This window comes from Aspergillus viridinutans (assembly GCF_018404265.1).
Source record: "Aspergillus viridinutans IFM 47045 DNA, scaffold_3, whole genome shotgun sequence".
NCBI lineage: Eukaryota > Fungi > Ascomycota > Eurotiomycetes > Eurotiales > Aspergillaceae > Aspergillus > Aspergillus viridinutans.
Genome location: NW_025091219.1, coordinates 1,161,578 through 1,188,216, shown reverse-complemented (window position 1 = coordinate 1,188,216; position 26,639 = coordinate 1,161,578). Strand labels below are relative to the sequence as shown.

General features: G+C 50.3%; 10 protein-coding genes across 10 annotated transcripts; 5 read left to right on the top strand and 5 right to left on the bottom strand.

Moving 5' to 3' along the window:
- Window positions 1-436: 436 nt before the first annotated feature.
- On the bottom strand, window positions 437-1,559 carry Aspvir_005373 (putative transcriptional regulator; the record flags this gene model as incomplete). Its single annotated transcript, XM_043268590.1, has 2 exons — window positions 437-1,225; window positions 1,296-1,559. 2 exons carry the CDS (start codon window positions 1,557-1,559, stop codon window positions 437-439), a joined length of 1,053 nt encoding a protein of 350 aa, XP_043124525.1.
- Window positions 1,560-2,174: 615 nt separating this feature from the next.
- Window positions 2,175-2,884, top strand: Aspvir_005372 (flavin-linked sulfhydryl oxidase; the record flags this gene model as incomplete). Its single annotated transcript, XM_043268589.1, has 2 exons — window positions 2,175-2,347; window positions 2,404-2,884. The coding sequence occupies 2 exons, from the start codon at window positions 2,175-2,177 to the stop codon at window positions 2,882-2,884; spliced, it is 654 nt and encodes a 217-aa protein (XP_043124524.1).
- Window positions 2,885-3,295: 411 nt separating this feature from the next.
- On the bottom strand, window positions 3,296-7,358 carry Aspvir_005371 (coatomer subunit alpha; the record flags this gene model as incomplete). Its single annotated transcript, XM_043268588.1, has 8 exons — window positions 3,296-3,547; window positions 3,608-4,695; window positions 4,746-5,341; window positions 5,398-6,364; window positions 6,433-6,768; window positions 6,822-7,141; window positions 7,202-7,251; window positions 7,329-7,358. 8 exons carry the CDS (start codon window positions 7,356-7,358, stop codon window positions 3,296-3,298), a joined length of 3,639 nt encoding a protein of 1,212 aa, XP_043124523.1.
- A 1,072-nt stretch (window positions 7,359-8,430) lies between these two features.
- On the top strand, window positions 8,431-9,450 carry Aspvir_005370 (DUF1917 domain-containing protein; the record flags this gene model as incomplete). Its single annotated transcript, XM_043268587.1, has 2 exons — window positions 8,431-8,500; window positions 8,564-9,450. The coding sequence occupies 2 exons, from the start codon at window positions 8,431-8,433 to the stop codon at window positions 9,448-9,450; spliced, it is 957 nt and encodes a 318-aa protein (XP_043124522.1).
- Window positions 9,451-9,596: 146 nt separating this feature from the next.
- Window positions 9,597-12,047, bottom strand: Aspvir_005369 (sterylglucosidase 1; the record flags this gene model as incomplete). The annotated part of the gene is made up of 4 exons (XM_043268586.1): window positions 9,597-10,241; window positions 10,308-10,626; window positions 10,673-11,604; window positions 11,664-12,047. 4 exons carry the CDS (start codon window positions 12,045-12,047, stop codon window positions 9,597-9,599), a joined length of 2,280 nt encoding a protein of 759 aa, XP_043124521.1.
- A 624-nt stretch (window positions 12,048-12,671) lies between these two features.
- On the top strand, window positions 12,672-17,045 carry Aspvir_005368 (SKI complex subunit tetratricopeptide repeat protein SKI3; the record flags this gene model as incomplete). Its single annotated transcript, XM_043268585.1, has 3 exons — window positions 12,672-12,787; window positions 12,847-13,047; window positions 13,103-17,045. 3 exons carry the CDS (start codon window positions 12,672-12,674, stop codon window positions 17,043-17,045), a joined length of 4,260 nt encoding a protein of 1,419 aa, XP_043124520.1.
- Window positions 17,046-17,456: 411 nt separating this feature from the next.
- On the bottom strand, window positions 17,457-18,206 carry Aspvir_005367 (OB fold domain-containing protein; the record flags this gene model as incomplete). The annotated part of the gene is made up of 1 exon (XM_043268584.1): window positions 17,457-18,206. The coding sequence occupies one exon, from the start codon at window positions 18,204-18,206 to the stop codon at window positions 17,457-17,459; it is 750 nt and encodes a 249-aa protein (XP_043124519.1).
- A 270-nt stretch (window positions 18,207-18,476) lies between these two features.
- Window positions 18,477-19,361, top strand: Aspvir_005366 (COG1/VPS51 family protein; the record flags this gene model as incomplete). Its single annotated transcript, XM_043268583.1, has 1 exon — window positions 18,477-19,361. One exon carries the CDS (start codon window positions 18,477-18,479, stop codon window positions 19,359-19,361), a length of 885 nt encoding a protein of 294 aa, XP_043124518.1.
- Window positions 19,362-21,345: 1,984 nt separating this feature from the next.
- Aspvir_005365 (karyopherin MSN5) lies at window positions 21,346-25,582 on the top strand (the record flags this gene model as incomplete). Its single annotated transcript, XM_043268582.1, has 11 exons — window positions 21,346-22,176; window positions 22,238-22,426; window positions 22,483-22,954; window positions 23,006-23,130; window positions 23,181-23,252; window positions 23,307-23,531; window positions 23,586-23,689; window positions 23,744-24,002; window positions 24,059-24,201; window positions 24,251-24,849; window positions 24,909-25,582. 11 exons carry the CDS (start codon window positions 21,346-21,348, stop codon window positions 25,580-25,582), a joined length of 3,693 nt encoding a protein of 1,230 aa, XP_043124517.1.
- Window positions 25,583-26,064: 482 nt separating this feature from the next.
- Window positions 26,065-26,567, bottom strand: Aspvir_005364 (putative NADH-ubiquinone oxidoreductase subunit GRIM-19; the record flags this gene model as incomplete). The annotated part of the gene is made up of 3 exons (XM_043268581.1): window positions 26,065-26,113; window positions 26,188-26,447; window positions 26,517-26,567. 3 exons carry the CDS (start codon window positions 26,565-26,567, stop codon window positions 26,065-26,067), a joined length of 360 nt encoding a protein of 119 aa, XP_043124516.1.
- Window positions 26,568-26,639: the final 72 nt, after the last annotated feature.

The window sequence follows — 26,639 nt, the reverse complement described above, 5'->3', positions numbered from 1 at the left end:
ATACAAATCAATATGCATGTTTCTACGATTGAGGCAATCAACAGCTGTTGGCAAGATTGAAGAAGTAGGTAGCTGGTAACGCATTGAACATTCATATAGGCTTTCTGCATTAGAAAGCGCTTCAAATATCCATAGAACAGATATTCAACGCAAACGCTCAATCTCAGGGCTTCAACATTCAGCATTTGCCAGGAAGGAGTCCAGAGACACGAGTAGAGTCTGGGATAACCATCACTACCATGACTTTCTTCCACTCAATGGTCTCATCAAGTCAGTCATATGTGAATATATCCTTTCTGATTAGTCACATATATAAGTTCTTTGGCCCAATTCAGTGCACATGACCAGCACAGTACATACTTCCCTACATCTCATCATAGGGGGTATGATGAAGTTATATAACTAGACATTATTATCATTACTTCACTCAGACCGATCAATCGGTCTCTTCCCCTTCGCTTTCCAAGAAGGCCAGAGTTTGTCTACCGCGATTGAGTCTCCGTCGAGGTAGATTGCTGTCACTTTCCTCCTCCACACTCCCCCGGCCCCAGTGCCTTTCACCCTCTTTGATCATGGCGAGGTCTGCTTCAAACTCTCGTTTCTCTTTGATTTGTTTGGCCTTCTCTAGTGAGTAGCGCCCGTCCATTCCCGCATCCTTCAGCATGTCCTTGAGATGCTTAATTTTCGCTTTCGGTGTATCAAACGGAGCCAGCTCTCGAGACCACACCTTGCGGATTCCACATTTGACCAGCCATCCTTGCAACCGCTTGATTTCGGCTTCGTTGGGATCAAGACCAGCCTCCTTTGGTTTGGCAGGGGCCTTCTTTTTCCCTTTCGCCGACGTGCTCTCTGAGCTTCTCCCTCGTTTGCGGCTGGGTTTGGGTTCCTCATCGAGGACAACCGACATTTCACTTTCCGAATCGGCCTTCTCAGTATCGGCAGCTTCCTCGGCTGCATCAGCCGAGTCGGCGCGTTCTGATTTGGTTTTTGACTGTCTTCCGGTACGGTCCTTGACCTCGTCCTCGCTGTCGCTGGGCGCTCCGGTTTGCTCGTCGTCTGAGACCTTCGGCTCTGGAGTTTCCTTCTTTTTGCGTTTCCTTGACGTAGGGGTACTTGTAGGTTTTGCGCGTTTGGAAGGTTTCGCGGTCTTTTCAGGAGACAAGGGAATATCTTCTTCTTCGTCTTCCTCCTGTGCCGGTTCTTGCGCGAGCCTGTTTTGCACCTCCTGCAAAGTATAAGTCGCTTGCATGAGCATTGGCCCTCTAGGACAGTCAGGCAGGATAACAATGACATACCACTTCGTCCTTGATGATCAGATCACTTTTCGATTTCCACGCACTATCCCCCTTGAAGAACCCTTCCTCTAACCCAAGTGCCCTCTCTGCCGCCAATCGCACTCTCTTGACAGTCAATTCCTCCATTTTTGCAGACCGGTAGATCTTGGCGACCGCGTCGCGTAGCGCTTTTTCGAGAGCTTCATCGGAAGGTTTTGAAGCTGCCGCTAGTTGATTCGAGTCGGAATCGTCGTCAGACTCGGACACGGCATATCGAGGTGCCATCTGTTTGAGTTCCCCGAGCTCCTTTTTATTTTTGTTTTGAATGAGTTCGTCACAACTTCACCGGGACAGATGATAGCGGATAGACAGCCAGAGGTGCGGCGCGACTCCGACGCGACGATGGAAATGAGTCGCGAGCGCGAACCAGTACGGATGTATAAGGATGACTGCTAGGGGATCAGATGAATTGAATGGTATTGAAGCTTTGAGCGCGCCTAAACATCGATAATCGTCCGTCGCAGCACTAATCAAGCACTAGTGTATACGTCAGAGTATCCTGCTGGATGTTATCGTCGCGCCGAGCTCTATCTAGATTAGACTATCGGCGCATCTGTGCTGACAAAGCCGATATAGAAATCCCCGAGCTTCCATCCAGCTGCTTTCTTTCTATCATTGTTTTTCGCCTTTGCTTTAACGCTAACCTGCAGATACCTTCCTTCTTTTCTTTGAGGGTTCACCTCCTGTCCATAGTTTCGTCAGCAGGCTGCCTGGGGAGTAGCATCTCAATCGAGGTATCAATCTGCTCCTCCGCCATCCTCCGCATTTATCCAGTGCAGCACTGAGACCATAGCATAATCTCACCTAAACCGACTTAGACAGCAGTATACGCCTATCATCATGTCAGATCCTCGCCCCCAAGAATCAGAATCACAACCGAAACTCCCCAAGACGCTCTTCCCCCACCGAACCCCCGCCGCCGCAAGTTCCTCCACAGCCTCCAAAGACGACGATGTCCCCGTAGGCATGACCAAGCTGCCCAACGGGGTGATCCTAGACAAGGACGGGAAACCGTACGTCGCCTCTACGCCCTACAGCCCGCGCCGGGAAATCTAACAATCCAAAACAGCTGCCGCCTCTGCACCTCCGCCGCATCGTGGCGCGCATTGACAAAGCAAGCCAAAAGCCAAACCGCAGCTGGGACCGCTCCAGCAGCAACACCCTCCACATCTGCTCCTGCCCCTTCACCAATGCAAACCGAATGCCCCCCAGACGTCGAGGAACTGGGCCGCTCAACCTGGACGTTCCTGCACTCCCTGACGGCCGCATACCCCGCCAAGGCCTCGCCAGAGCAGCAGAGTGAGATGCGGTCGTTCCTGAGCCTTTTCTCGCGACTGTATCCCTGCTGGGTGTGTGCGGAGGACTTCCGGACGTGGATGGCGGAGCCCAGCGGTCGGAATGCGCCGCGGTTATCTGGACGAGCGGACTTCGGGACGTGGATGTGCGAGGCGCATAATGAGGTGAATCGGAAGCTGGGGAAGAAGGAGTTTGACTGTCGGTTCTGGGAGGAGAGGTGGAGGACTGGTTGGAAGGATGGGAGATGCGACTGAGCAACTCCTTATGGACTGCAATAGATGGATATATTTCTTGACTGTATATTTGGCATATTGTACTTATAGACGACTCGACTAACATAAAGATATCTCTACTCAAAATGCGGGCAAGGGAATACCAGCTCGTTTGAAGCGAACAGACGCACTTTCTTCTATCAACATCATGCAAAGCAGTTAAGTCTGTATCATCTCGATTCAAAGATATCGCAAAGTTGAAATATAAATAGGAAGTCGCTGAATGAAAAGGCACAACGGAACCACACATCTAAAATGCAGAAGGCGTCCTAGTTCCTTGACGCCCCCGCCACAAACCTCTTCCAGACTAGGGAGAATATATTTTATGGGTTGAAATCATCAAAAGCAGGGAGATAATACAATTGCGAAAAGCCCATCAATACATTATCTTTACTACTGGCCGGGAACGAACAGACGTAGTCCGCTAGCCGGTGCTCCAATCTCCGTCACTTCAGATATCCGGCACACGGTACCCTTGTACTGTTCATGATACTTGGCACCGGTGAAAGGATCCGACACGCTAGGAGAACCCCCATAGATAGGAGTGAACGACGCGGCGCAGATGTCAAATTCGGCGAACTGGTCGAACTCGATATCGATCTTGTCTTGCGGGCTACGCTCGCACTGTGCTTTGATCTTCTTGGCCTAGAGATTGGATTAGTATTGTATAGAACACAGCGATTTGCGAAAAACCAAACGGCTTACCTGATCAAGAAGCTTAGCCGAGCCTCCGTTGGCCAACATACGGTTGGCAAAGCTCAGGGCGGACGAGTAGTTCTTGTTGGCAAAGGCAAACTTCATTGCAGCCATCAGTGCAAGCTGACGATGAGCGACCTCCAGCTTGGGAATGGTAAAGTAGGCAGAGAGCTCGAGACTCCTCTTGAGGTTCTCCGGTGTATCCGTTGATAGGCAGCGGCGCTCAAGTTCGATAGACATGGCAAGAATGTATTCCCGAGCGGTCTCGATGATCTTCTTCGCCTGCTCGACCTCGGCTTCGGAAGACACGGTGTTGACAAGAACAGAATGCAAAATTCCCTTGAAAATCTTCACTCCATCCTCCAGTTTGTTCGCCCTCATTGCAGCGTAACCCTCCTGGAGGTCGACGTTGGCAATCGTCTCTAGATCCTTGGGAATGATGGGCAGGACTTTGCGGCTGTCAGTTTCCTCAACAGTGCGTCGCACATAGTTAACCAAAGGAGGAAGCCCGGCGGTAGCGGGCAGGTAAGTCCTGGACGCCTTATATACTTCGAGGAAGCGACTCTTGAGAGGAGCGAAGTTGACAGCACCAACTTGCCGATTGAGAAGCTGCATGGCGGTATCGAAAGAACCAGCAGCGACATGATCAGCCGCAAGGGGAGAGTTGCGAGCCCAAAGGTCGGCCTCAGAGCTGCCTGCGCCAGCCTCTGCGCTGTCGACGTTGACGAAGTCGACATCCTCCTCCACGTTGATCTCTTCACCCATGTCCCAGCCGGCAACATCTTCCTCTTCGTCCTCAAGAGTCTCACGGGCCAGAACGGCCTCCTCGCCTTCTTCCTCGGGCTCGAGGCCAAGGGCGGCAGCCTCCTCATCTTCCACACCCACTTCTCCAAGCAACGCCTTCTCAAACGACGAATGAGTTGCAGCCTTAACAGGCCAATTCGCCTTGAAACTAGGGACAATGGCCTGAGGCACCCGCAGAGGCTCCTCGGTTGTGGGAAGCGTGATCTGGTCTTCGGTCAACCCGCAGGCTTCGAGAATGGATTCAGCCTCTTCAGTCAAGCCGTGAGACTTGGCGGTAAGATAGGCCAGAGGGTCTGCTTGAGAGTTAGCTGAGTATAGTCACGTTGATCACAAAATCACTTACACAAATCGACTTCCTGGAACATCTGAATTCTATCTTCAACATCGCCACGGTAGATAGCATTCTGGAACCGAGATGTGAAGTCCCCGCGATGCTCTGCAATCTTGGCCATCCTGGCCAATTTTTCAGAATCACCGGTGGACAAGTAAAGGAATGAAAGCTTGTCGAAGTTTCTTTGCTTCTGATACGTCATCTCCACAGTTTGATGGTTGCCGTGAGCCAGAGCTTCCATTCCCAGTCTGCTCCACAACTTCGGGCGGTCCAGTTCGCGCGCCATCTCGATGGCAACGTCCAGGTTACCACACTCGAGGGCAAGCTCAAAACGAGTCTCAGGGTCCTGCACGAACTGCAGGGCAATCTCAGGGTAGCCCTTCTTTTGCAGATACGAAATGATACTTTGCCCGACCAAGCTTGAGGTCTTGATAATCTGCAGCATCTCGTCGTAGTTGCGCTTAACCAGGGCGAGCTTGAAGCGGTACTCGGTAGGGTCGATTTCGAGAACCCTGGGCTTGGCATTACGATCCAGACAGTAAACGTTTCTGCCCTTCACCTTGACGAGGTACACGGTGTGGTCCAAAGTGCGGATTATGCCGTTGTCCCTACGAGGTTGTTAGCATCGGCATCAGCTAATGAATGGGAAAATCTATACACGTACCCATTTAGAAGAGAGTATTTCACGTGGTTCAAGGTCGAGTAAAGAAGGACGCCTGCGTCATCCCACGCCGCGCTCTTGATGCGAATGGTCTCGTGCAGGCTGCTCACTTGCTCGAGGGACTTGGTAACAATGGTAACATTATGCTTGCTGAGCAAAGCAGCATAGAGTCCATCATTGGACCAAACAACGTACTTGACACCGCTCACTGCAAGCTCTGCCAGCTGCTTCTTCTGTTGGATGTCAAAGAGAACCACGGAGGTGGGTGTAATGAAGAGTAAAGCTCCGGTTCCACCAAAGTAAATGTCAGTTGTTCCAGTAGGCGGCTTAATAGTTTTTGTGGTAGAGTTGCTTAGATCCTTGATGTCCACCTGTTGATTGGCCTGGCTGAAGACAGCAAATCGATTACGGGCGACGAAGACGGCGGAAGAAGCCTGGCCGCGCTTGACGTCTGTGGGCTCGACAGCGCCAGTTGCATCCCTCGGAAGGTGGATCAGCTCGTACGCACCACCATCAGTGGGAGATGTGACGAGAATGGCGCGCTCAGCGGGGTTGTAAGAAAGAGTTCTTGGCGGCACCCACGGTGATCCCAACTTGCGTAGTGAAAGCATCGGCGGCGACTCAACATTCTTGGCAAAGTCGTATGATTTCACGTGCTTCTCCTTCGTGATGTAAAACAATTGGTTTTGGTAAACAGCAGACGCGGGTCTTTCTCTCTCCAGCTTGAATACCATGACACCAGTGTCATGACCAGCTGCAAAGAGGTTGATTTCGGGGTGGGCAGCAATGACCCAGAACCGATCCACATCACGTTTGAACGACTGCACCGAGGTTCTCTTGTTCAAGTCCCACACTCGGATGGTCTTGTCTTCGCCGACGGAGAGGATCAAATCCTGGTGGGGGTGGAATAGACAAGCGGAGGCGTTCTGGAAATGACCCCGGCATGTATCGACTTCCCAGGCTTTTGTGTCTACACTGTAGTGTCAGCAGATCCAGAAAATCATTTGAACAAAGGACAACAGCGTCTTCGGCACGTACCACTCATTCTCCACAACTTGACCAGGCGATCGTCTCCCGCGGACACAATCAGAGGTAGAGTGGGGTGGAAAGACACCCAGTTCACACCTCGGTCGTGGCCCTCCAGGACAAATTTCACAACAGCGTCGGTGTTTCCAAACATATCCGCCTGGCTGGGGTTGGCGCGAGCCATCTGGTCTTCGAATGTCATGGATGTCGGTGCCGAATGCTTCTTCCGCAGCCCGGAAATATCCCAAATGCGAACAGACTGATCGAGCGACGCGGAAGCGATTAGATCCTCTGTCGGATGGAACTGTGCACACATCACATAATGATTGTGGCCCGTCATTGTGCAGACTAGAACTCAAGTCAGCCTCGCTTGTCGGGACAAGCGGCCAGAGCCCACTTACTCAACGATCTGTTCTGCCAATTCCATATTCTTATTGTTTGATCGTCGGAGGCAGAGAGGATCCAAGGAAGTTCGCGGTGGAAGAATACCGTGCGCACGTAGTCCAGATGCCCGTTCAAGGTGAAAAGACATCTCCGGGTTTGAAGACTCCAGACCTTAATCTTGTAGTCGTCGCCTCCGGAGACGAAGAGGGGTTGTGTCGGGTGGAAATCAATGCCGCGAACAGGTCCATCGTGCTCTTCAAAGCGATCGATCAAAGTTCCCATGCGATAATCCCATAATTGAATCGTCGACGAGTGGAGTGAAACAAGGATCCATGGTCTGTTCCAGGGTCAGCAGTTTCTCGATTGCAACGCGTTAAGCAGTCCATCCAGGACTGACCGTTTAGGATGAAAAGCAATTCCCTTCGCACGAGACGACTTCGACTCGAACTATTCGTTAAGCAATTGTTTAGTTGAGTGACTTGGTTTGCGCGGGGATAGGGGGTAACAGAGGGGGAGCAACGTACCTTGGTGAGCATATTTGGGGAGGATTGCATCTTGGAAAGCTGGCCGGAGCCGCACCATTCAGTAGCAAGCTCCGCACACTGATATAAATAAAATCACAGACGTGATCTCCTCATCCACTGCCACAGGGTGAATGGGTAGGAGCAAAGCGAGAAACGTCGGGACTATGGGGGCAGATAGTCTGGACACCTAACGATGGCGGTAACGTGGACTTATTGAGGTCGGGTGTGTTTCCAGGCGGCGAGCCAATAAGCGAGTCCCGCGGTCCAATGATGGGCCCGGCGGTGAGAAGCTGCCAGGTACACCGATTTTGAGCCTCTGTACGGAGTATCGCAGTAATGACTTCATGCTTCCAATTGACAATTAGATATCTCGATTAAAGATTGGCAATGTCTGAAGACTAAGGTACTCATGATTGAGTACTCGAGAAGGGGTGTGTGGCTACGACATCCTCTGTCGAATGAAAGTCAAACTCGATCTCGGAGAAAGGCACAACCCGCGCATCGGAACAGATTATATACTTCCACTCGCGATCCCCGGACTAACGACTAGGATCGAACAATGGCTAGAAGAACGCAGTTCTCTCTGCTCGTTATCAGCTTTTGAACCGATCCAATGAATTTTTGCAGGGAGATTTGGGGGCAATATCGAGCTATTTACTTTGTAGGTAGGCCAAGGTGTGATGAACACCTAGTCACCTACTATGGATATGTCCCAGATCGAAAATATCCAAGACCTTGACTTAGCAATCACACTTGCAAATTATGTTGGTCCTTTAAGAAGAAGGTCAAATAAATGCAATTTCATCAATCTCAAGCTCAATTGATCGTATCCTACTTGTCAGGTGGGATACTCTGTTGAGCACTAATTAGACTCTTTGTCCAAGTACTTGACTTCGCGCGGGCTGAAGGCTAGGTCCAGTCTAATTGCGAGTTCAAACGAGGATATTTAGCACAAAATCTTTGGCTTCATTTTAAGTCATCCTCTTTCTGCTCTTGGTGCACCGCAACTCCACCAACTGATAAGACTGACGTCCTCTTATCAGCACCCATCGCATTCATCATTCCAACCAAGGTAGAGGTACCCCAGCATCAAACCCACGCAATGCCAAAGTCCCGTCAGGTTCCGAATGAGGACCTTGATGAGATATTTTCTGATGAGTCCAGCTTCTACGGTACAGCCATTCTACCTGAACCTGGTCTTAATATCCATATATTCTAACTATTGAGAATAATAGGCGATGACGCAGAAAAGTCCCGTTTGGAGGAGCTAGCCCAATCGTACGATCCAGTACCGTACTGGACAAACATCCACCCATATTTGCTATCTACAATCCAGCATGAATTACGAGCCCCAAAGCCTGTTCCTACACCCTCCGATGGTGATCAAGCCAAAGGCGAATTGCCATTAGATCCAGACCTGCTCGCCGAGATCCCTCTCACAACACTGCGCCGCAATGCGCGCAGCCCAAAAGAGCCTGTCCATGACTTCCTAGCACGCCTGCCCCCATCTACAGCAAAAGAGAAAGACGTTGGGCCATGGATATACGTCGCGAACCCGCACCGCAAAGCCGATCCAGACGAGCAGGCTATCGCCAAACTCGTCCGTGAGGGAACCGACCTACTTCACAGATTCGAGGACCAGAAAGCAGAGCTAGAAGCGGAGCATGATCGTTCGAGGTCCAAATCCAAGGCAGCGCTGACGCGCAAGCTGAACCCATTGCGGCGGACATTGGAACAGGATATCTTCGCGCTGGCGCGGAAGACGGGTGTCGTGTCTGGGAAATGGATGATGTTTATCACCGCCGATCGAGTGGATAAGTATTGGGAGGCAGTTGCGACTGGGACCGTGTCTGGGCAATTGGGTGATGCGGCCAAGGTTGCGACGGACGATGGCTCCGGAAGGCCGCGGCTTATCGCAATCTACACGAAAGATTATGCGGATAGGCAAGACGTAAAACGCGTGCTTGAACAGATGGTAGATTTAGGCCTTGTGAAGACAGACGAGAGGCCTATCTACTACAAGTGTGATGCATTCACGTACCTGCGCATCATGAGCGATAACCCATACGGCCTCAAGGCGAGCATGGCCTCCAGTCGGGATGTGTTGGCAGGTAAGGTGTGAATAGTCGAGTAGGGAGATATAGATTAAGGTTGAATAATGATGCTGATGAAAATGATCAGAGAAGTCAATAAATCCCATTCAAAAACTATCTAAATCATCTGAAATCCGACTCAGATGCAAGTATCCTCAAGTTAGACCCAGTAGCTCTACATCATACTGCACCCGCCTTTCTGGCATTGCTCAAGATACGATAGCTCCTCTCCAGAGACTGTCGGGTCGCCGGGCTTGCGTTTGACGCCCTGGATCTTTATGTTGTGATCACCCTCGGGATGCCACCAGCGTAAGCGCTGGAATTTGACGGAATGTATCTCTGGATAGTCAATCGTCCACTCTCCACTGCTGACAGAAACTACAGTGTGAGGGTCTGGGAAGTGGAAGTCAGGGAGATAAATCTCCGTTGCGGCCTCTTGTCCCGGCCCTTTCTTTTCCCCAAGTAGTCTCATGCTGAATACACAATTCTTGAGATCAAAACCGTATTGCAATATCTGGCCGTTTGTTGTGATTGGACTCGGACGAACCCATGCCTCTGCAGCCCGGAACCCTAGTTTGTCCTGGGATGACTGAGAGATCTCGGATGATATAGAGGGTGATTGAAGAGCCTGCTTCAAATCGCGTGGACCCACTCGGTAGCTCTCGGTGTTGCGTTGGCTCTCAGAGTAGGCTGGAGACTGAGGATCGCGTTGGAATTCGCTCTCAAAAGCGAGAAGCTTGCCACTTGGCAGTTCTAGATCATCAAGAGAGTATATCGACAAGTCTTCCCCATTCCAGTTGTCACCCCATTCATGATTATTCTCAAATGTGCGTCAGTTGCTGGATCTATGAAAACTCTCGGCAGGAGGCAGCATAGATATACTTACGGATGTTGTATATAACCATAATGTGAATCCGTTGGCGGTGCTGCCTTCGATTGCGAAATGGTTCGCATCCATAGCACTGACTTGACCGCTATAGTCTCCTGTCTTGTATGCATGCCTGTCGTCCATATCGAACGGAATGCCGATCTCCGTGAAAATCAAAGGATGAGTTCCCATATATCTCAAACTCTCATCCCTTAGAAACTTGAGCTGATCACGCAGGCAATTTCGAATCGCTGTCTCTCCAATTTTGACGGCGAATGCTGGTGTGAGATATTTTCCACGAAGGACGCCTATGACATCAACGTTGTAAAGTCGATTCCTGGGGCAGTTAGCAGAATAGTCCAGACTCAGGCTGTTTCACTCACCAATGCTTCGTCAATAGAGTAATGCCGTCGTAATAATGCACAGCATGAACCATGTTGGGGTCGTCATCAACTGTTCCCTTTAGATCGGGAGGCACCTCCATGACAGGGGGTTGGCAGAAAAGGATGGCTTCCGGCCAGACACTCCTGAGAGCATCTCTATAAGCTCTGTAATGCTCCATAAAATATGTATTGGTGAATTTGTCATAGTTCAAGGGTTCACCGGTCTGAGGCTTTTTGGCGAAATAATCCTTTCGCAGGAGTTGATCTGAGGACGGGTCCCAGACGCCATGTTGTGCCCAAAGACATTCTCCAAGCTTCCAGCCAGGATCCCTGACCCAGCCATACTTGCTGTCATCGTAATCGGCCGGAAGCCATGCAGTCTCGCCCTCGGGGTCCACGAGCTCCCTGCCTGTCTGATAGGGACCAAATCCGCCAAAAGCCCAGGTAGACTCTTCGCATGCTCGCCCAGAACCCGTCAACATGGCCTGAAAAGCAGTAGGCGACGTCCCTAACTGCAGTTGCTGCTCGGGTGGAATCACGGATATGTCTTGCACCCCAATCAGCCCTCTATTAGGCTCATTCATGCTTTCCCAACCAATGACTACTTCGTTCTCGATGTCGCCGGCCTCGTGAATCTTCTGAGCAAAATATCTGCACGCGGCAATAAAATGGCCCTGGAGATAGTCTTGAATGTTCATGCCATCTATGATGGCCTTCGGCGCAAAATCCCTGCCTCCATAGAACAACGTGAACATCGTCTGACTAACAAGCCTCGTGTAGTTAGTGCTCCATATCATCTTCGGGAATTCGGCCGGATCATCGCATGTGTTTTGAACGAGGGCTGCCTCGGTCTTTTTGAAGCCTCTGGGGTTGAAACCTGCGGCGTAGAGTGTCCATGCTGGGGCACCGGAACCTCCCGAGAGTCTTGACCACTTCAGGCTGTCAGCTACACAGAGCTCTGTTCTGGGACTGGGATTTATCAAAAACATACAACGTCCTGATGCGGATCAAGGAACACGTAAAACTCATACTGCTTTGCAATCCGAAGAACCTCGATAGTGAATGAGATCCATTCATCGTCATATTTGCCTGGGCCCGCATGCTCGATGGCTTCCCAAGTGAAAACATATCTAATGGTATTGTAACCCCATTTTCGTAATCTGGAGAAGTGTGTGCGCGCATCTTCAAGAGAGAATGGTCGACCCACGAAGGAGACATCATCGGCATCGAAGAAGCCATCCGACACGTAAGAGGGGATATCGGGTTTCTTGGGATATTTGGCCTCACCGGCTACATTGATGCCTCTCAAAGTGATTTCACGGTTGTCAGGGTCTCTGAACGTCTGACCATCGACTCTAAGCCGCAACACACCCATAGTTACTGTGTGGTCGAAAGTATCGTATGCTGACTAGTGGAGACAAGGGAGGAGAATATAGGCCGACGACCTCCGCAGCAAATCGACGGTGAGTAGTCCTCTAGGCGAGTATGCTTAATAGGGGAGTTCCCAAAAAATTATCGAGCAGAATCTACTATATGCATAGGAAGGTCAGCAACGACAACAGCAACATGCAGAATATTGGTCATGATCAAGTGAATGATTAATGAGAGCACTGACCCTCTGATAGCTTGCTGAACTGCTGGTTAATGCCCGCCCAACTTGATCATCAACAGGTACTGAGGATCAAACAACACAAAAAAAACCCTAAAGGAACAAAGATTCTAAGAAATCTGGAAGGTCATATGTCATTTCTCATAATCTTTAATGAACATTATAGATCAGCAAGCATCACAGAGGTCACTTAGTTGCGGACTGGAGAGGGCGATACCAGTAGGTAGTGAGTGATACGAATACGAGATAACGGTGACCACGGGGCCTCTGACGTATCGCCCGCTTGACTTTCCCCACAAATCACACTATTCATTTCAATAGCTAGCCAGCTGAGAGGCACCAACATCCAAAGCTGCCATTACGGCAGGGCAACGAAGTGAGCTGTCCAGCATGTCAACAAAATCGGCTCTGAAGGCAGTGCGCATTGCGCTGGACTCCAGGGATTTCGAAGATGCTGCCGAAAAAGCCAAAGCGGTGGTGAAGCAAGAGCCTCAAAACTATCATGCGTATGTGACGACCAAGCTTTGCTAATTCGAATTTGAGCTAATCTCGATTCTACGACCAGGAACGTCTTTCTGGGCCTAGCTCTGGATAAATTAAACAAAAACGAAGAATCCGAGCGCGCATATCTCGCAGCAACTCGTGCAAAATCCGACGACAAGACAGCGTGGCAGGGATTGATTAATCTCTACGAGAAGCAGGGAGGCTTTAAGCTAGATGCTTATCATGAGGCAGCTCTGAGACTTGGTCAGATATTTGCCGAAGTGTACGTTCGTATTGGAAGGTGTATATACCAAGAACAAGTGCTAATCCGATCCTAGCGATGACAAGCACCGTTGCCAGGATGTCGTGGATAAATATATCAAGTTCGCGAAGAAACAGGGCACTCGTTCGCAATATAAAAAAGCCCTCGCACTACACCTCCCAACGAGTCCGCTTTATAGCTACCTCGAAGGACGGATACCTCATCCTTCCCACACATACCTCCGCCTCATAGAAATGACGGAATCGGAGGAAAAGGAATTTATTAATAGAGAAATTGGAGAGCGAAGGACCCGGCTCGGTGCGAGAATCGATCATGTGACCATGGAGGTGAAAAGAGAGGCTTTCAAACGGGGGGAGCTTGAGCAGCTATACCGTGGAATAGTGGATTGGTCCCATGATGACCAAGTTCGACGTACCTACGAAGAAAAGCTTCTACAGCGAGCTTATGATGTACTCGTCGTTCTACCGCCAGCCGAAAAGGCTGAAAAGCACGGTGAGGTCTTGCAGGCTGCTCGCGGCATGGTCATCATTAAACACCCTTTTGAGCTGGCCTGGAAGATTATACTTGAGTGGCAAGACATTCAAAGCTTCTCGGAGTGGGACCTCAATTTCCTAAAGGATTTCATCGAGTTTTTCCCAGAAGATGGACTTACGAAGATTCTGAAAGGCTTCTTAGCCAGTGACCTCTCCCCCTTCCTCAAAGAGACGAAGGAGACGAAGGAATCTACACCCACTGAGGAAGAGACCGAAAATGGAAACGGCGATAATCACGAGCTGGATGTACAGGATCGCTTGTTAATGATGGTGGAAGGCCTCGAAGCATCCCGCTCCTCAGTCGTCGCAAATCGCATCATGGGTGAGCTTTATTTGTCGCTGGAAGAATACGATAGCGTTGTGGATGTTGCACGGAAGGGTCTCTCAAATATCACAGATCTCGCCAGGCTGACTGGGGTAAGCCTAGTCAACACTACTGACTGCCTAAAAACTCTACTGGCGAATACTTTGATCTACTACCAGATTCCTCGGCATCACCCCGAAGCTAAAGAAATCTTCGAAGAGATTCTGCAGAGAAAACCAACATCCACAGCCTGTCTGCTGGGCATTGGATTGATTCTCAAGGTCGACGAGGACTATGCTGAAGCCGTCAACTTCTTGGAGCGTGCTCTAGAGCGTGACCCGTCTAATCTTAAGATCAGGGGTGAGCTTTCGTGGTGTAAGGCCCTCAATGGGGACCTTGAGACAGGTCTGCATGGCCTTCGGGATGTGCTCGCTGAGTTACAAGACACGGAGTCGCCAAATCGCGACTTTAAGAGTGAGATCCTTTACCGTATAGGTTATTGTCAATGGGAGCTCGATCCATCGCCAACTGCGCGCAAGAATCGCAATGGTGCTTATGCCAGTTTTCTTGGATCCATTCAATCCAACATCAACTTTGCCCCTGCATACACCAGCTTGGGTATCTACTATGCGGACTACAAAAAGGACAAAACACGAGCACGCAGGTGCTTCCACAAGGCGTTCGAATTATCCGCGTCCGAAATCGAAGCTGCTGAACGGCTCGCGAGGACCTTTGCAGACCAAAAGGAATGGGATTTGGTTGAAGCTGTGGCTCAGCGCGTCGTTGATTCGGGCAAAGCAAAGCCTTCACCGGGCTCGAAGAGAAGGGGCTATAGCTGGCCATATGCCGCTTTGGGTACCGTTCAAATAAACAAGCAGCAGTATGCCCAAAGCATCGTCTCCTTTCAAGCATCTCTGAGAATCTCGCCAGGCGACTACCACTCGTGGGTTGGCCTTGGAGAAAGCTACCACCACTCTGGGAGATATATTGCCTCTGCGAAAGCTTTCGATCATGCTCAGCAATTAGAATCAGCTCTTTCACCCGATGAAAGAGAGCATATTTGGTTCGCAAGATACATGCTCGCAAATGTAAAACGGGAGCTCGGTGAATTTGAAGATGCCATCGCACGCTATGAGGATGTTTTGAAGTTCCGACCGAGTGAGCTTGGGGTGACCATTGCGTTGCTTCAGACTCTCACAGAAAGTTCCTGGAAGAGCCTCGAATCAGGCTTGTACAATGACTCTGTCCAACTGGCGCGTAAGGCTATAGTTGTCGCGGCATCGCTTGCAAAGGAACGTGTGGACATTTTCAATCTGTGGAAGGCCGTTGGCGACGCCTGCTCTATGTTCACTTACGTCAAAGGAAAGGCGAGCAAATTCCCAGTTCAGGAAGTGAAGGCGCTGCTTACAACTCAAGTTGAGCCCTCGGCTTTCGATATATTTGCCGAAATAGACGAACTTGGCCAAGGCTGTCTGTCGCTTCTCGATGAGGTTGGTGACACCGTCAGTCTGTCAGATAAGGGTATATATGCCTCTATTCTTGCATACAAGAGAGCTATTCATGTCTCGGCGCAAGATGTACATGCTCAAGCAGTTGCCTGGTACAATCTGGGATGGGCAGAATACAGGGCCCTCAGATGCGTGCAGGAGCACTCTGGCAACAAGGGCAAGAAGCCGACACGCCAGTTCCTGAGGGCGGCAATGCGCTGCTTCAAGAGAGCGATTGAATTGGAAGCCGGCAATTCGGAGTTTTGGAACGCCCTGGGTGTGGCAACTACAAATATGAGCCCGAAGGTTGCCCAACATGCTTTTGTGAGAAGTTTGCATTTGAACGAGAGAAGCGCACAAGTTTGGACTAACTTAGGAACGCTTTACCTCATTCACAATGATATCCAACTCGCCAATGAAGCTTTCACGCGCGCGCAATCCACCGATCCGGACTACTCTCTGGCATGGGTTGGCCAAGGGTTCCTGGCTTTGCTATTTGGGGACCCACATGAAGCAAGAGGTCTTTTTGAGCATGCCTTCGACATCTCAAACTCCTCAACCACATTGCCGAGACGCCAGTACACGCTCACCTTGTTCGACCGCCTCCTCTCAGACTCTTCAGCATCGAATGAGATATCACAGCTCATTCAGCCATTTTTCGCGCTCCTGCAACTTTCCTCTCAAGACCCGTCCAATTTACAGTTTATGCACCTTACCGCGCTCATGGCTGAGAGAATTGGCGAGCTTTCAGATGCGGACACTAGCTTGCACGTTGTCTGTTCTGGTGTCGAGGCGGAATATGAGGTGTCTGAATCAACCTCGTCGCTCTCTAGATATGCACAGTCGAATGCAGATATGGCCCGTGTTCTTCTTGCACACCAAGAATTTGAGCAAGCAGTAGAGAAAGCGGAAATGGCACTTACCCTGTCTAGTGAAGAAGACGCGGAGAAATTCGACCCGGAGGCAAACAGAAAACTACGTCTGTCAGCTCATCTCACTGCTGGATTGGCGCATTATTACTTGAAGTCAATGGACAACGCGATTGACATGTTCCGCGACGCCCTGCAAGAGGCAGATAATGCACCGGAGGTGGTATGTCTACTAGCACAGGTTCTGTGGGCCAAGGGTGGTGATGAGGAGCGGACCGTGGCTCGCCAGCAGCTGTTTGACTGTGTGGAAGAACACCCTGACCATGTTGGAGCGGTATCACTTTTGGGAACTATTGCGCTACTAGATGACGACAAGGACGTCATCGAAGCAGTTGCTTCAGATCTTCAGAACATGATCACGAGAGATGACATTGATATCCACGACCGGACTAGGTTGACTAAGCTGTTGACAGCGATCTCTACTTTGGGCTTGACTGAGGACTCCCAAATTCCAGAGGACCTCAGACGTCTTGGAGAGGCTACGGCTGCCGTCATGAGGTCGCCAGGTCAGCCGCAAGGCTGGCAGGAGCTAGCAGCAGCATCTCAAGAACTGTATCCCGCGGAGATGGCTGTTGACAGAGCATTGCGAAGCGTTCCACCACGGAGCAATCTCGATGCTGTCGACCTCTGTGAAGCGTATGCACAGACTGGTAAGGCAGGTGATGCGATCAAGGCGATTATGGTCGCACCATGGAAGCAATGTGGCTGGGAAGAGCTCAAGCATGCTGTATCAGGATTAGTCTAACCCTTTTGACGACCTAAGGGAACGTTGTACTGTAGATATTAGACACTTTAGATGTTTAGAAATACGTACCTTGCGTACATGATCAATCAATGCTACGATTATTCTTTTAGAGTAAAGCAGGCCTTGTTTCCGGCACTTTCGGTCATTGTAGAGTCATAGCAATGTTAGCTTGTCGCCATTCCTGTAGAATTAACGACATCTTTCCTCGGTTCCGAATGCACAAGGACATCCACATTCAGGAAAGGCATACAACCGACCCTGGTGGATAGGGCCATAGTCATGATCGAGTTTTATGATAGAGGCTACTTGATTTGCAGACTTAGATGACCCTTCACGAACGGAGATCGCGCAGAGAATGTCACTAGATCTCCGGACGTGCCGCTTCAGTGCCCTTGGATTTTATGTTTGCGATCACAACGCTTGCGACCTTTCCATCTCTGTAATCCTAGCCGTTAACTTGGCCTTTCTTCCCTCTTTCCAGGATTGGTCCAAGGTCTCAATCTTGCCTCCAAGCAGGGTTACAGATCCAGGCGTCAGTAGAATCATACCGCGGGCGACCGTCGCATCACGCAGAAGGAGTTTCGCGCCAATGGGTGTCTTACCCAGCCCAATGCCTTCGACGCGTTTCAGCTCGATAGCTACGGCTCGAGTCCCTGCCGCATCCTGTAGTATCAATCGATGAGGGCCGTTGCTATTGCTTCCAGCCCCGCTAGCCGCTGAATTTGTGGTCCTGATATTACCAGTACGTGCTGCGCGCTCCTCACTGTCTTCGTCCACGTTGACTGTCCGCACGATCTCGCGCCCCCGAATAGCCTCGCCGCGTTCAATGCGCTCAATCGCTTCAACTTGACTCCATAAGCTTGTTCCGATGTCTTCTATGTCCACGATTTGCAAGGGGATTGGGCCTTGTAGACGCCGTTCTTGAACGGAAGTATCGAATATGTCAACAGGGAGCAGGGATGATGGTGTCCTTGTTGACAGCGATTCTCTGAAATCTGAAGCAAGAATACGAAATAGAGCGGTCCGAACTATGGCGGAGAGCGGGACATTGCGTTGAGATGCTGTCGATGAGGAGATGAAGTTATTCAGCCAGGATGGAGAGATGGCGAGGGATTTGCTGTTGAGTAGTTCGGCAGATATTTGCGCTTGGATGTTCGCCATCGTGGTTGTAGACTGTATTTAAATCAATCGGCAGATGTACGAGTATACACAAATTGTGTCATGCTCATATTGTTGCACATATTGCAAGCCGATTAATAATATCTGAAAGCTGAAGCTATTCTCGATTTCGGATCGAACTTGGGTTGGGGAAAGCACAGACCAGTGCTTAACTCCGTCTCCTATCGTTTACGTTTCTCCCGACTGTCATATTATTTCACAATAACTTTGGCCTCTTTCTCTCATCGTCAAAAGTCCTGACCTGCCTTCATAATGTCGACACTCTCATCTCCCCGTCCGTCGATTGCTTCCTCTCGCGTGCACTCACCCACGCCAGCATCATCACGCCGTCCATCTCTTGACACTTTGAATACGAATGTCGGCGGAGGTCTAAGTGCCTCGTCTACCCCATCTACAGCCCGAGCCGTCTCTCCATCTCTCCATCCAAGACGCAATCGCACCGCACTTCGGGACTACTATAATTTAAGACCTTCCGCTATTGATCCCTCAGGCAATGGGAGCAACTTCCGCTCCCGCAGCGTCCCCAGACACACCGATGCCGGGGACATGTCCAGTCCGTCATCAGTAGTAGCTACAGGAACAGAATTGGATAGCCCGGACTTCGATCCTCAACGATACGTTAATCATCTGTTGGCTACTTCTTCGTTGGCGACTGTGCTCAAGGCGGAGAATACTCTTGTGGGCGATATCAAAACACTTGACAGTGAACGCAAGGCCCTTGTCTATGACAACTACTCCAAGCTGATTCGGGCGGTGGAAACCATTGGCAAGATGCGCCGAAGTATGGACGAGCGTGGCGCTCCTCTCACTATGACGAAGACTCTCGGTCCGGCTATTGCATTTGTGGCCGAAACGGCCACAGGTCTAATACAGGAAGGCGAAGAGCGGCGGCGGCGCATGCGAGAGGCCAAGGCTACAGACGGAACAGACCGTCGGAAGGCAGAGAAGGAAACGGTACAGTGGGTTCTTGGAGCACCAAGTCGGCTAGAGAAGCTTCTGTCCGAGGGCAAGGAGGATGAGGCCACCAATGATTGGGAGGAGATACGGAACCTGCTTGATAAGTGGGAGGGCGTTAATGGGGTGGCTGAGATTCGTCAGGCTTGTGAGAAGGCCATGAAACGCGGTGAAACCCCTTGAGGAATCGAGAGGAACAGTCTCTCACCGAAAGAATTGTGTTGGATGAGGTCGACACCTCTTCATCCCGCATATGAGCATACTTATGCCCGTTTCTTAACTATGGCTCGATCATCTGGCATTGACACCTCTCAATCAATCCTTACATGCACATGGGCACTGGGACGCGTGTTTCCCGTGCTAAATCTACTCGTGCTTTCCTCACCCACCATCAGGATGCCTTGGGAATCAGGAATCAGCTTCGTCCACAAGGACATTGAGGACAGTCAGCTGGCGCGATGCCAGCCCAAACGCATGAGTCCCGTGAATATGTACAGCATATGAACTTATACGTGTTAGCTGATTGCACGCCCCTAACGGTATCGCGCGCTGGTCCTCGAGACAAGCAAAGACCAGCCATGTAATCCTACCTGAGGTAATGGCCTATTGCTGAGCGAAGCGTTGCACACCATGAAGCTGGGGCATTGTGCGTACTGCCCCAAACAATGCCTTGATCTTATCCTCGATCTATCCATGCTTTGTGCATTCATCTATTGTGGGATCGGTGCATTAGTATATGCATGACTTATGCACTTATCCATGCTCGCATTGTTGCGTGACTTCATAGCATAGCCAGGTCGAGTGCTGAAGTGGGCTGCACCTCTGGCAGCAACATTGGGATTGGTCCATGTCTCACATCGCTCGGCTTGCGCACGCAGGATGTTAGGCTTACTATCCACGCACACATTGATGTCAGTGAACCCAACATCTTCTGAGATTACGATATCGCCTACACTGGTAAAATAGCGTCTGCCAACAACAGTGTAAAACTGCGTGTACACCCTCGCCTACCTCATGCTCTTAAGGTCTGCGCACCTTGAGGTTACGAAGCGAACCAACGACTCCTCGCCAGAGATCTCCATATGAGATTTGTCGCATATCACGTTCCCTTCCTGGAAGTTCATGATAATAGCCCTTCTATTGAGTAGGAAGCTATATAGTCAAGCCGTCAACATACTCAGGGGCTCTCAAGTTTATTCACCCCTACCCTCTAATCACTAGGCCGACTTATCTTTCATCTAGAGATGATTGCTTCCAAAGGCAAGCCCGCTATGGTCATGAAAATGCTTGTTTGCTGGGGGCGTGCCTCGTTAGTCAGCCCTTAGTTTTTACCACTCCATAGATTCTTGCCTCATCTGGTACACCTTTACATTATTCAAATTGCCTATTCAGGAAGTGTGTCCGGCTTCATTCTTCATTCCTTGGTTGTAGGCTACTACACTCGGGTCACATGGCCATAGTACGCTAGACTGTCCTACAGATTTTCATGTTACGGCCCAGTACGCTGTATTATCAACTGCCGTGCCACTGCCATCGATTCGTCATGATAGCATTGAATACACGCTTCTGGCGGGTCAATCGTATATCGTAAGGTAGCAACCTGTTGTTGTAAGCGGTGTGATTGTGAAGCTTGCCTCCGAGTCGGTGTGGTGATTGGAGCGGGAGCGCGTGGAATTTTTCTGAAGCTTTCTTTGGGCAATTTTGGGTCTTCCCGCTTTCTCCAAGAAATCCATCCAACAACTCCTGCCCACCTCAAGCACAATATAAGGTATACGAAGTTAAACGATAAGACCTCGAGGCGCCGTCGAGGAGTGAGGGTAAATAACTTCCTCACGTGATCTTGGAGAAAGAAGGAGAAATAAGACAGACGCAGATCTCACTCGTCTTTAGGCAGGCACCTGCGGAGGGCAGAATCGGTGAATCGCCGTGGTCATTCTGCCCGCCATACAAACAACACCAAAACCGCTCATTTATTGTTCTTTTTTCTGGAACAACTCTAAAGAAAGAGAAGACTGCGCAGAAAGCGTGAATGATGCAGGAATTCGTTAGTGCAGCCTGAATTGGAAGTGAGCGCTTAAAGAATCCAGTGGGGCACTGAGACCTTCCTTCCTTTTCGGAGCCCATCATTATATATTGACGACCATTGGCCTTTGGACTGGTCGACGGAATGGCCGCCCAAGATGAGCTCTCAGAAGGCGGCATGGCTGACCTCGTTCGGGCACTGGAGCTTATCCACAGCCCTTCGTCGACAAATGAACTCCGCAGGCAAGCCCTGACCTTCGTGGAGTCTCAAAAGGAAAGCAAGCTAGCTGCTCGTAATGGGTTTCTTCTGGCTTCACGGGTAGAAAACGCCCCCTTGGTCCGCTATTTTGGCTTGACACTCTTGGACCATGTACTGCGTCACACGTCTTTCACCTCCGCAGATCAGGTGGCTATCCTCAGAGACTTTGTTCTCAAGCTTGCTGAGTCAATCCGGCCAGAAGATCCGGCCTATTACCGCAACAAGATCCCGCAGTTATGGGCAGAGATTGCGAAGAGAAGCTGGGGCCTAGACTGGTTGGCAATGGACGAGATTCTTGTGCAGTTTTGGGGAGCCAGTCTTGTACACAAGGAACTTGTTCTGTCTATTCTGGAAACATTGTCAGAAGACATCTTCTACCGCGAAGACACCGTCTCATCCTTGCGAGGCACAGATCTCAACAGAGCACTAGTGGAGATCTGCACACCACTGTCAGTCTTTGAGGAAATCTATCCAAAGCGCGAGCACCATGTTGAGCTTCGGTGTGGGACCGAGGGCTGGCTCGCAAGAACATGCGAGTTCCTCATCTACTGTGTTGAGAACCTTCAAGCCTCCACGCAGGCCAGAGACGCAGCGCTCAAAGCTCTTGCGACATTGAAGTCCATCTTGGTCTGGGCAATTCCCAAGGCCATCATATCCGCAAACTGTGTCTCGAGTATTGCAAGGGCGCTTACCTGCAACGATGAGCAGGTGTTGTTGGTAAGGACACCTCGACCTTTTTCCAGCAGTAGTAACGAGCGATGCTGAACTATTAATCCAGGCTGCCATCGAAGCGCTTCATGCTCTCTATAGCAGGTCGAATGTTGAAATCGAAGACTTCCAGCCTCTTGTGCACTTGATGTACGAAACAGAGTACTTAACACTTCTACAGAAATTGTACGAGTGGTCCATCGTGGGACCCGACGACATCGATGATACTAGGTACACGATTACGAAAAAACTATCCGAGGTAAGAGCTTCTCCACCAAGATGGCTGCCATGATCTCATGCTAATTTGTCCGGTAGATGCTCTCGTACCTCGCGGGATTCCTTGAGGAGAAGGGCTTCTCTCTTGAGACCGCACATGGCATGAACCTCACTTTCTTTTTCCACCTCCTGATCAGCGTCATTCAAAACCAAAGCTTGACCGTGTCGATACCTGTCCTTCACGTATGGTGCAAACTACTTGCGTCCGAGAGGATCGGGAACACCGATCTGGTAACTGGGTTGATTCCTCCTTTGCTTAGCATATGTACTGAGCGACTGATCCGCTGGGAATCGCTACCAGCGGACTCTGATAATCCTACGGTAGTCTTTCTGAACGAAGACATTGATACAGTCCCAGAACGACACGCTTTTGTCGGAAACTACAGAAGATATTGCTCGTCCATCATCGAGACTATTGTTCAGAAAAGACCACAAGATGCTATTCCACATATCCTCGCGGGCGTTGATGCAAACTTGGACAACCTTTACAACGGGGTTGAGCCATTTGACGGTGAGTTGTGGCGGGTTCTGCCGGTGAGCTTTATTCTAACTTAGGCGTCAGTGAAAACATTCTCCAAGAACTCTCTTCCGTTGATGCGCGCCGACACTCAATTCGCTGTTGTGGAAGCTACGCTCAAGGGTTATAACAAATGGGTTTCAGCTCATGGCAAAATGCCGCAGCAGGATGTATGTCACTTGCGGTGTCGGCACTTTTTCGGCTCTAATACAATGCACAGGAGCAGAAACGAATAGACTTGGAAAGCGCGCTTGAGACATGGGCTTTGAGTCTGATGCAGAGAAACTACGAGGTTCGTCTCTATCTTGCTCTTCATCGTTGACTACTTGATTAACTCTTATTGAAGGACCCTATTTTGAAACAGCGTATCCTCAAGCTTATCGTTGACATCTCATCCAGAGCTCTTGACAAGAATCCCAGCTTTTCACTTAAAGTCCTTGAGCATATTCTCATGACTCGTCTTCCTGACTTGGTTGAATACCCGGCTTACTCGGAAGCCGTGAAGGAACTACATGGTCTGGCCAGCCATGAACTCCGACGCCTGGCTATGCGCTATGCTGACTATTTCTCTGTGAGTTGTATTTCAGCGCCTTGGAACACCTTTTTACTAACAAGAAACTGGAAGACATTCTATGATCTGCTTGAGCCGAAAATCAAGGAAATCACCATGGCCAACCGGGTGGACGACAAACTCCACATGGAGCATACCTCAATACTCCTCATTATCATGTATGACACCCTGACTCCCCTTTCCGTCCTTGTAGCTCTGAACTAACTAGCTAGGCAACGTGCCAACAACGTCGATCCATATCTGCGTGAAACCCGGCTGAAGTCCTTTCTGGAACCTATCAGGCAAGCCTGGCAAGAAGAAGAATTTCGGAGCACAAGCTCCTCGTTCGAGGGCTTCTGTGGCATGCTTGGGCTGCAAAATGTTGGGCCCTATATGCAAAAGAACCAAGCGCAGAACCTGGAAGACTGGTCCGCCGTGCCGCTGGATAATGAGGGGAAGCAGATACAGGAAACTATGACAAGGAAGTTTCAGGTACTGAGTTTATGCTCACATTTGGGACCTCACTTTGACACTAACTCGCTCAACAGCAACTACCTCTGAGGGGAACAAAGACCATGCTCGCAGTCTCCACGGAGAAATTAAAGAAGACCGATCTTGCTTATGATCTTGCATGCAATATCTGGCACGATATCATTCCCATTATCTTGCCGGTATTGTTACAGCTTGTCAGGCAAGTACCCCATACAATTAGATGTGCTTAGCTGACATATTTTCGGCAGTAATGCTCATGCCTTCCACAACCCGGCGAACTGGGGTGGCCTGCCTGATGATATGCGAGGGGTCGTCGAACGTATCCTGACCGACCGGTTCTGGCAGGCAGGCATATCTACTGGCAGCCGCGACGAGTTCTATGCAAAGATAACTGCATCGCGGTCTTCGCTCGAAGGGTTCGCTTCCTCCGTTCGAGGTAAGGTTCGGGCTGTTCGGGAATCTTGTTACTCAATGCTGTTCAGCATGAGCAGATTGAGAGAGCATTTCTATGGGTTTGCAGAACTTCCAGGACCTCTCTCGCAAGCTCTCTTTAAAGACTCACCACACTTATCCTCTCACCAATTCTCTGTCCTCCTCAATATTTCCAGGTGCTTGATCGATGATTGCCCTGTCCGTTTCCGAGCACAGTTCCTTCCTCCTATGTTGGCAACGCTCTTCACCAACATTGACAGGAAAGTCACAGCGGAATGGGACCTTATCGAGCAACGCAAAGAGGGACTTGCGGACGGGGATTTGGCTGACGAAATGAAGTCAGAGAGTATCCTTCGCCAGTTGACTTATTCTGCGGTGCTCATGGTAGCAAGTCTTTTGGATCCGCAAAGAGGCGGTGCGTGCTTTGACGTCGTGACGATTTGTTGCAGGACATAAGGCTAACATTCATTGCAGATCCGGATGACGAGCCAGCTGAGCCTAGCGCACCGCAGCCACCTCCAGCACTTTCCGACTCGATTCGGCACTTTGTTCTTTCTTCGCCGGAAATATTCGAACCTGTCATGCTCTTCTGTACACATGCGCTTCGAATGCGAGATACAAGGTGCTGTAGCATCATCACTCGTGTTATCCGATCGATCTTGCAGGACTTCGCACCTCCAAATCACAGCCCAACAATAGCCACGATCCGCGAGTTCATTTCCTCGGAAGTTCTCAAGGCCTGCATTACATCTGTGCATGAGCCTTACTTTGTTGACATGCAGAAAGACTTAGCCCAGCTGATCGCGTCGATTTGGGTTCTCTATGGCTCGAGCAGCCCAACACCACGCTCGGTGATCCTCAGCCTTCCTGGAATGGATGAACAACGGGTGGCAAGTACAGAAACCGCGCTTCTACGATCTACGGCAGCACGGCAGCAACGTGCACTCGTGCTAGACCTTCTTGAAGGCCTCAGGGGCGTGAGTATTGCCGAGCAAGGCAAGATCTTGGGCTCCCGGGAAGAACGCCGCAAGGCACGGAGTGCCTTGCAAGAGAGATATATGAGCAACGAGATGGAAGCCCAACAAGCCAGCAAAGTTGACATTAATGACGGACCTGATTTGGGTGGTGTTGCCGACATGTTTGGTTAGAGGTGTCCACCAGAGACTGGCCCTCTTCATGTTCGGAACTACTCGTCCTGTACAGTACTAGAGGCTCGATTCGCGATTCCTGCTTGTACTTATTTTCTCCTATAATTACCCTTTCAATATTATCAAAAGAATACAGCCAAATAGATCGCTTTCTATTCGATTTGGAAATTCCACATAGCAGCCACAGGCTGACATGATACATCTGTTGGACTCGACGGCAAAGGCATGCGCGGAAGGCGGAAAAGAAACGAAATGCATTGTTAAACTAGGCAAACTCCCCAGAGGCAATATATCTACAGGGTACGTTTTCTTGAAGACTCCCCAGACATCTCTGACTCCCGTGAAACACCGCTAAGACAAGCGGCATTTCATGCACCACTCAATGCCCTCGGAATCGTGTAATGGCACCAGAATCATGGCATCTGGCGTAGTAGAGAGACGATTGAGCCTGGCATCACAGCTCGTAACAAATATCATTCCATTTATTGAGTGACCTTGGAAGGGGTATAGACGAAAGTAGGACGAACGAAGCTAAAGCACACGCAAGAGAAACAAGGTCAGCCAACTGTACCACACCGAATACAAATCCCATGGGTTCCACATACCGATCAGAGTTGTAGACCTTGCTCTCCGTACCCAGGAGCTCCTTCTCACGGGCCTTGTCGGCAAAGTGTCTGCGGACCTGGTCACGGTCTTCCTCGGCCTGGAGCAGCGGGACCAGGTGAAGTCGGGACCAGATCTTCTCACGGGCGAGCTCGTGCTGTTCGCGGATACCGTAGAAGAGCTTGTAGTAGCCGTAGGCCATGAAGAGGTGCATACCAACGAGGTAGTAGATGGGCCGGAAGCCGCGGGCTGGGAGGTTGCGCTGTGGTCTGGGTTAGTCCGATCGGTGAACTGGGTTTTTGCGTTGGGGAATTCGCAATTGGGAACTTGCCTTGTACTGCACAGGCGCATAGCCCCCCGATGGGGGCATATCCTGAGGCATTGTGACGACTGGGAATGGAAATCTTTAGAACAGGCGTATACAGGATTGGCCGATGATGCTGGCGGATGAAGT